This window comes from Astyanax mexicanus, chromosome 10 (genome assembly GCF_023375975.1).
Source record: "Astyanax mexicanus isolate ESR-SI-001 chromosome 10, AstMex3_surface, whole genome shotgun sequence".
In the NCBI taxonomy this organism is placed as follows: Eukaryota; Metazoa; Chordata; class Actinopteri; order Characiformes; family Acestrorhamphidae; genus Astyanax; species Astyanax mexicanus.
The window spans coordinates 50,626,255-50,635,692 of NC_064417.1; the positions used below are offsets into that span (position 1 = coordinate 50,626,255).

Below are 9,438 nucleotides of genomic sequence, written 5' to 3' on the forward strand. Positions count from 1 at the left end.
CTCCAAATTTTTGTAATTTGGAAGAAATGCTGTCAGTAGTTTAAATAGTAAAATTTGAGAAACTGAACTAACTGTTTATGACTTTTAAATAAAAAAAAAATACAATGTTTTGTACCTTGTAACTTTGTACCTTGAGAAATGATTAAAAGCTTATTAACATCATATTGCTGGCTATATACTCTTTTTGATAAATAATAAGGGGAATCTGATCAACAAACTGAAGTTTTGATATAATAAAAAATATAATCTATATGAGCTAAGGTTTATGTAACCTTTAGGGCATCTATCTATCTATCTATCTATCCGTCTGTCTGTCTGTCTGTCTGCTGATAAGGTGCACTTTAATTTGATATATTAGCCAGATAACTCTAATTACCACAGCTATGAACAAACGCTATCTCTGCTGCTCCATGCTGTTTACACACACAGTCTGTGCTGCGTTCACTGCTCAGAGCCATGCCACTCTGTTTACTGTGCGGGCATCTGCGCTGCGTGTCCCATTGAAAACACTGTGTTTAAAAGAGCAGCTGCAATTTTTCAGCGTTCTTTATTAAAGCAGCTTCACACTGCACAGATATATGAGCTAAAACACAGAATCTTCTTACTCTATCTACTTTCTTGCTCCCGAACCAGACAGCTTTGACCAATCAGAGGAGACAATGTTTTTTGGTGCGCATTTTGGTGCGTTTAGTTTAGTTAGTTTATACCTGTGTGAAAACAAACCAAACAGAGGGAGAAACGCTCCAAATAAACACTACACTAATGAACTAATCCGGACTATAGAAAATTTCACAACTACAGGTGTGAAAATGCACTTACTTTCTTTAAGTTCTGATTTTTTTAGAGACTCTGATTCTGAAAGGCTTTATCTCCTCCCGCTCTCAGGTGTTGGGTACGCTGCTGATCTACGTGCTCTTCATGGTGGAGGAGTTCCAGAAGGCTCCGGTGGAGAACATGGACGATGTGATTTACTGTGTGAACGGGACGTACAGGCTGCTGGAGTTCCTGGTGGCGCTGTGTGTGGTGGCGTATGGCGTGTCGGAGACGGTGTTTGGCGAGTGGACGGTGATGGGCTCCACCATCGTTCTGGTTCACTCCTATTATAACGTGTGGCTCCGGGCTCAGCTGGGCTGGCAGAGCTTCCTCCTGCGGCGAGACGCCGTCAACAAGATCAAGAGTCTGCCCACCGCCTCCCACCTGCAGCTCCAGCAGCACAACGACATCTGCTCCATCTGCTACCAGGTGTGTGTGTGTGTGTGTGTGTGTGTGGGCGGTTGGATCAACATAGAAATTAATGTTTTTTGTAATTATGTTTCTCTTAGCAAGAAGAGCCTGTTAACGTGAACCAACCTACAGATCTGAAAAAAAAAAAATCTGAATCAGTTCCTCTGATTTTGCTATTTGTAGGATTATGTTTGAGTAAAGTGAACATTGTTGTATTAGTCTATAAACTACAGACAACATTTCTCCCAAATTTCAAATAAAATAAATGTCATTTAGAGCATTTATTTGCAGAAAATGAAAAAATGAAATGGCTGAAATAACTAAAGAAAAGATGCAGAGCTTTCAGACTTTAAATAAGTTCAGAAATCTATATTTAGTGGAATTATCCTGGTTTTTAATCACAGTTTTTTTCATGCATCTTGGCATCATGTTCTCCTCCACCAGTGTTACACACTGCTTTTGGATAACTTTATGCTGCTTTACTCCTGGTGCAAAACTTCAAGCAGTTCAGTTTGGTTTGATTGCTGTACATGTCAACTATTTATTTATTTATTTATTTATTTATTTATTTATTTATTTATATAAATATATACGGTACCAGTCAAAAGTTTAGACACACCTTCTCCTTCAATGGTTTTATTATTATTTTAGTTTTACATTATAAATGAACAGTGAAGTGATCTATCAGGCTATGAAGGAACACATAAGGAATCATGTAGTAACTTAAAAACAGTGTTAAACAAACCAAAATACTCTGATCTTTGGAGCTCTGATGAACTTATCCTGTACAACAGATGGAACTCTTGCTCTTCCTTTCCTGGGCTTGCACTGATGAGTGCCAGTTCCATCAAAATAACATTTTTGGTGGTCCTTTGGTGACCTTTATTTCTTCTTAAAGCCTTTTTTTTCTTATTTACTTAGATGAGTAGTTGTTGCTTCTCATAATCTGGATTAGAACATTACTCAAATATTCACTATTCACTGTATACCTGTAACTCTACCTCTTCACTACTTTACTTTAACTGATGCTCTCAAACATTTTTTTTAAGAGGCAAGAAATTCAAGTAATTAACTCTTGAGGAGTTCAGCACAGCTGTTAACTGACTGACTGACCTCTCCCTCTTCTTCCTCTCTCTTTCTGCAGGACATGAGCTCAGCTGTGATCACGCCCTGCAGCCACTTCTTCCACGCCAACTGCCTGAAGAAGTGGCTCTACGTTCAGGAGACGTGCCCTCTGTGCCACAGTCAGCTGAAGGGCTCGCCCATGTCCAGCTCTGCAGCTCAGGAGCCGGAGGGAGGCCTGGACGTGTCCCAGGAGCCTGATGCCAGCCTACCGCAGCCTGATGCCAGCCTACCAGAGCCTGATGCCAGTCTACCAGAGCCTGATGCCAGCCTACCAGAGCCTGATGCCAGTCTACCAGAGCCTGATGCCAGCCTACCGCAGCCTGATGCCAGCCTACCGCAGCCTGATGCCAGTCTACCAGAGCCTGATGCCAGCCTACCACAGCCTGAGGCCAAGGCAGAGGCATCTAGTCAGATCTCAGCCTCCGAGTGCCCAGCTGAGGAGGAGGTTGGCGAGACGGGGGATGTCCTGGTACCTCCATCTGACAGTGGGCACCCCCCCTCGCCCACTAGGTCTATGGGGTCCCTGGCGGGCACTGGGTAATGCCCTCCTGCTACTTTTAGGTCTTCTGACCAATCCCTGAGCCACATCCTGTGATGTCACACTCACCTTACGCAACGAAAGTGTCTGAATCACGTCTGAAAACGGGCATCAGTGGGTAGCTGTAGTGTTACCCACTTCCTGTGCGTGTTTTGTATCTCTTGCTGTAGGAGCTGTATGCCCATCAGACACCTTTACAATCAACCACATTAACCCATTCACTCCCTGGCACCCCCTGGCACCTCCTGGCATCCCTGGCATGTCCTGGCATCAGACAAAAACTGGCATTTTTGTCTTTAAATGTGCACAACGTTTCTCAGCTGCTTCCATCTTCAACTTTCAACAGTCCATTCCCGTGCATCACAGAGGCATTTCATGCCCGCTTTAATGGGTTATGCCAATGCCGATGCCAACCAAGCATAATGAGGGAGCGTTTAATGAGGAAACGTTTAATGGAACGTTTAATGGAACATTAAACCCCCATACTGTATGTGCTCACCAGCTGCACCACCTCCCACCATTTAACCACCATGCCAACCTTCACACCATCCCCTAAATACCCACCAAAACACCCCCCATACACACACACCCACACACACACCTACACACACCCATAAGACTGCAAAACTGAGTGGTTAAGAGCTGCTTACCAACCTGAATGTGATGATCATCATGTGACCCTTAGAGACAGCGCCAGCACGTATTCGTTATACGCTAATCGCTAATCGCTAGCACGCTTTCAGCTTTAAATATCCTCCAATAGCAGCAGTAGCCAGACCTTTTTGTTTTTTTATTCCCAGCTATTATTAATATTCATTTATTTTAATTATATATGTATATGTGTATATAGGCCTGTCACAATAACCATATATTGATTAAAATCTCTATTTTGGTTTGAAAATGATTAAAAAAATGATAAAAAATATCTTTTCCACATAATTTTATGTTAGTAATGATACAGTTCGATGATGATGTCAAATATTCTAAAAAGCATAACAATGCATGCACATTTTTACTTTATTATCTGTAGTAATATAGACATGTTTTTTTCTTTTATAATTAATTATTAAGAGTTGAAAAAAATATTTTGATTATTTGGAATTCAATATCTTAAATAGCTAAATAAATAAAACACAAATAGCATAAAATAAAATCAATTTACATTTTAAATATAATTGATTATTTTGGTAGTCGGCTAATCTGCCAATAATTTTTCTGATTAGTCAATGATTATATCTAGGTGTATGACTCATGTTTCTCTATGCTCTATTTCTCTATTGCTGTTTCTATCACTTCCAATTGATTAAAACAGCAGAACGTGGGATTTAAATGCTGTTTAAATGTCTAGAACATTGTCCTTTAAATGTGAAAAATGCTGATATTTATGATATTTAGTAAGAAATTAATAATCTGTTGTGTTTGGGCACTTTTAGAGACACAGACCGAGTTAAAAGTAAAGTGTGTCCTACCAATTAACTAGTTAATTAGTAGCTAGCTAACTAGGTAAAGCTAAGCTAAGTGAACAAAACTGTAAAAAAAAAACAACAAAAAAAACATTTGTGCTGGATGTTAATCTAAACAGATTTATCTCCTGAAAACTGTTTATTTGGGTGAGTAAAGGGATTCCATTCATTTACAGTAAACTTAGATTCATGAATTTCTCCATCACAAAGGCTGGAGCATTAGCATTAGCCTGACAGAGCTATACTAAGGAACCCTGAGTGTTCTGGTAAGCCAGGGCAATATTAGCTAGCGTCTCATTCCACATAGCTTGTTTTAATGCGATAAACGGGCAGACTACAGGCCGTTAATACTGACCTCTAATGCTAATGCTGCTCCAGCAGTGCTAGCTGGGGTTAGCAGAAGGCTAACCTCTAAATGGCTAAAGAGCCTCTAACTGGCTAGCACTTAGCGCGGTTAGTGGGTAATGCTAATGCTGCTCCAGCAGTGGTAGCCACAGTTAGCAGAAAGCTTCAGGCCGATAATACTCACCTCTGAACAGAGAAACAGTGGTTAGCTGGTAATGCTAATGCTGCTCCAGCCTCGGTAATCCTGACAGGTAAAATTTATTCATAAGGCGCACTGATGATTTTTGGGAAAATTTAAGTATTTTAAGTGCAAAAAAATAGTGCAAAAAATACAGTATACCCTGGATTAGAGTAAAATAAATCATATTGGACATATATAATCTGTCTCTTGTAGATATATAATGGGAAACGAGAACAGTGTGAATTTTTCTTTTTGGTAAAAACATCAAATATATTTCAAGGGATACTATAATTCACCATATTAAAAAATGTTGCCGATATATTGCGTTCGATACGATACCCTAGCAAATATATTATACGAGTTATAACTTGGTACGAAAGTTATTGTGTATAATTATTGTGACAGGCATATATATGTGTATAAATATATATATATGTATATAATTTGCGCGCCACTGCATTTGCACTAATAATAATGTAACATAAAAAAGCAATGCTCCAAAGTTGTCTTGTCGTCAGGTACCAAATATTTTGGTGTTTATATGCATATGCATCGAACCGAGTCATAGATACGATATGACGTGATATAGCCGTGTACAAATGTCTGTGTATAAAGGTTTTGATATGAATTATGATATGCAGAAGTACAGTAAAGTACAGTGTTCAGCAGAGCCAGGCGTTGTATGAAGTGACCCGAAGCTTGCGTGAACACTTCAGTGACCTTCAGCGGTAAGAGTGGGAATAGCCGAGGGTCACGGAAACGACCTGGTTCCTGCCGTTAGATGATCAAACTGCCTCTTCTCGTCAGTATTATTGATTATTTAATTGATTAATCGGTTAATTGATGGCATTGATTGCGTTTGTGAGCATGAATACGTTTAACGATGTATGAGCGAACTCTGCAAATGCCACACTTTTCTTATTTTTTCGTATTTTTTCTTCTTATTATTTATTTGTTTCGCGTTTATTTGTCTTTTAACGGATGTTTAATTTCCACTCGTTTGCTGGAAGGAGGGATGTAGTTTGGATTCTAAGAGAAAAGTAGTTTTTACATGTATTACAGAGGGGGGGTGATTTTTTAAGAGAATGTTATTGAATATATTTTGCCATTTGAAATCTTTAACGTGAATGATGGACAGCCTGGATCCGTGCAGCATTCTGGTTTTGTTCTCTTCTTCGCTATTTTACTACATGATGAAACGATGATGTAGTGATGAAATGATGTCCTGAGAGCGCCGCCTGCAGTCTGATCCGCAGTGGCGCTCGGTTAAATATGCCTGAGGTTTGATAGAACTGAATCTGAATGTCAGAATAAATCAAAACCTGCCGTACCAAACTGCTTCCCTGTGACGTAATTCTTCCTTAAGTACCTCTTTATTCATTACTCTGTAGGTAGAAGTATAGATACTGTGGTTTAATAATAAATACATCTGTAGAAGTATTAACTCAAGCTTTTTACTCTTTAAGTAAAAGTGTTTAAGTAAAACTACTTAAAATCATGTGTTTTTTTTTTTTATTTTATCAAATTGAAAACCTCTGGAATATAATCAATCAAACCAAACTGAACTGCTTGAATTTTTGCACCAGGAGTAAAGCAGCATAAAGTTATCCAAAAGCAGTGTGTAAGACTGGTGGAGGAGAACATGATGCCAAGATGCATGAAAAAAAAACTGTGATTAAAAAACAGAGTTATTCCACCAAATATTGATTTCTGAACTCTTAAAACTTTATGAATATGAACTTGTTTTTTTCTTTGCATTATTTGAGGTCTGAAAGCTCTGCATCTTTTTTTTTTAATTCAGCCATTTCTCATTTTCTGCAAAAAAATGCTCTAAATGACAATATTTTTATTTGGAATTTAAGAGAAATGTTGTCTGTAGTTTATAGAATAAAACAACAATGTTCATTTTACTCAAACATAAACCTATAAATAGCAAAATCGGAGAAACTGATTCAGAATACAACAGTCATTTAAAGTAAGAAAATACCAATAAAAAATGAAGAAAAAAAAGAATAAAGCATGAATAAAACATGATTCAAACAATATATTTAAAAGAAGTAAAATTAACCAACTTAATTAGATTACAAATGTACGCAGTTGCAGAGTTTTAAACTGATTTAAAATCATAATGTTTCTGAGTACTGTTGTTGTGGTGAAGACCAAGACCAGATTAAGATTTAAAAATAAAAATTCACATAAAATTCCATTAATCTTTATTTTAAAAAGTAAAAAAAAAAAAAAAGAATCACAATTTGCCCTCAAACAGCTCATCATCACTACAACACTATTGGGTACATTCAGCAGAAGCAAAACATCTGTAAACGTTTCTCTTAAACAGCAGCTAACTAAAACTAAAACTCTTGATTTTGTATAAAACCATTTTAGTGTAACAAAGTGAAAAATGTACAAAAATAAAAATAAAGTAACCACAAACATCTACCACAGAACTAAAGTGCTGAATATTTAGTGCCTACATGTAAACTGCAATAACACAAAAGTTAGTACAGTAAATGACAAGATAATTTCAAAATAGGCTGCTTTCAACAAAATTGTGATATCGCAATATGGAGTTTTTTATTGTATATGTGAAATATAATATATGTTTTTTTTGTACACATTTTATATGCAACATTATTCTTTGATTGATTAATTTGACCCCATATTGTATTAGCTGCATGAAACAATAAGAAATATCCATCTTTTACACATGTATTTAAATACATTTTTTTATAATAAAGTAAAGGGGTGATGGTGTGGGCAGTAAGTGCTGTTCTGGGGCCGAGAGAAGAGTAACAGGACCTCCAGGACACTTTAACTCATCCATGTGATGGATTGCGCAGAAACACACACACACACACACACACAGATGCACACACACTACAGTTGAGTGGTGAGGTAATGTCAGACTGTTGAAACCATCAGGACCATCCGATGGAGAAAAGCAGACAGGATATATGCGCTCATTTCCTCACTCGACCCGGGGAATCTCTCTCTCTCTCTCTCTCTCTTTCTTTTTTCTGTATGTCTCAAAATGTATTTTCCAAAAGAAATGTAGCATTTAATTTGTAAATCAAGGGAGCAGAGTCTGGAGGAAGAGTGGAGAGACACACAGTCCAAACTGCTCGAGGTCTAGTGTGAAGTTTCCACCAATCAGTGATGGTTTGAAGAGTCATGTCTGTCATCTGCTGGTGTTGATCCACTGTGTTTTATTATTAAGTCTAAAGTCAGTGCAGTTTTGTTTTCCCATCAAATCTTACAGCACTTCATATCTTACAGCTTCCCTCTGCTGCTGACAACTTTTACAGAGATGCAGATTTCATTTTCCAGCAGGACTTGGCACACTGCCCAAACTGCCAAGTACCAATTGGTCTTATATAATATTTAAATTTTCTTAAACACTGATTTTTGGGTTTTCATTGGCTGTAAGCCATAAGAATCAAATCAACAATAAAATAAATAAATGTTTAAAATAGATCACTCTGTGTTTAATACATCTATATAATATATGAGTTTCACATTTTAAACTGAATTACTGAAATAAAGTAACTTTTCAATCATATTCTATTTTTTTTTTTAGATGCACCTGTGTAATAGTCAATCTCTGACTATATTAATATTCCAACTTAAATCATTACTGCCTTTGCTGAGAAGGAAACAATGCTTCCTCTATATTTATTAGTATTTTTTATTTATTTTTATATGCTTTAAATTGTCAATTTAACTCTGCTGTTCCTTTACTGTGGTCCTACGTGTTTCAGCCAGGTCACAAGGGGGGCGCTATCTGCTCAGTCTACTGTGTTTCATGTATCTGGAGTTAGTGAAAAACAGCAGTATCTGTATATAATATGCATATTTCTGTGTATTTTGAGGTAAATCAACAGTAAACTCAACCACAGTGAAGGTAAACTCCACTATACTTGTGTTAGGCTGAAGTTTGAGCTCAGTAAATGTTCGTTTTTTTTTAAGTTTTGCAGTGTTTAATGCAATTTATAGTGTTTCACAGACATTCTCTAGTCAGAGCAACAATGTACTGCTTATAAACAGAGGATTAATGCTATATTTGTTATCTTGTGCTATTTATAACCAAAGATATGTTATGTAAATTGGTGTAAAAGAATAATGTGTTTAGTAAATAACACTGCACTGTTGAGTAAATGAGCTAATCTATTTTTGAACGGTTTAAAACCAGAAAAGACTGTTAAAAAAAATAAGTCAGTTAAAAAATAAACTGTTAGCACTGTTTTGGTGAGTTCTAATAACAATATAACAATATAATGAAGCTAAAACATGTTCAAAATAATATAAATGGATAATGGTTTCACTATTATAGTTTCTGTTCTAGACAATATATCTTATATTAGAGGTCTAGGTTATTTGGTTTGTATATATGGCTTATTGGTGCCATTTGTGTCCCCAGGAAATGACATGTATAAGTGTGCACACAAAATAACTTTAAAATACATTTTATTATTGAGCATAGTGTCTTCTACACTGACCTAATTGCAAAAGTAAAATATGTAATTTAAAACATGAATAAAAACTACTTGAAAAATGCATTTGTT

General features: G+C 36.7%; 1 protein-coding gene across 1 annotated transcript in view; it reads left to right on the plus strand.

Annotated features, from left to right (window-relative positions):
• The window catches only part of rnf145a (ring finger protein 145a), a 43,919-nt gene extending 37,707 nt beyond the window's left edge, over positions 1-6,212 (plus strand). The window contains exons 10-11 of the mRNA XM_049483884.1: positions 886-1,242; positions 2,369-6,212. Of these exons, the coding sequence (XP_049339841.1) occupies positions 886-1,242; positions 2,369-2,890 (879 nt within the window). The 3' untranslated portion in view covers positions 2,891-6,212. The remainder of the gene's footprint in view (positions 1-885; positions 1,243-2,368) is intronic.
• The last annotated feature ends 3,226 nt before the right edge of the window (positions 6,213-9,438 follow it).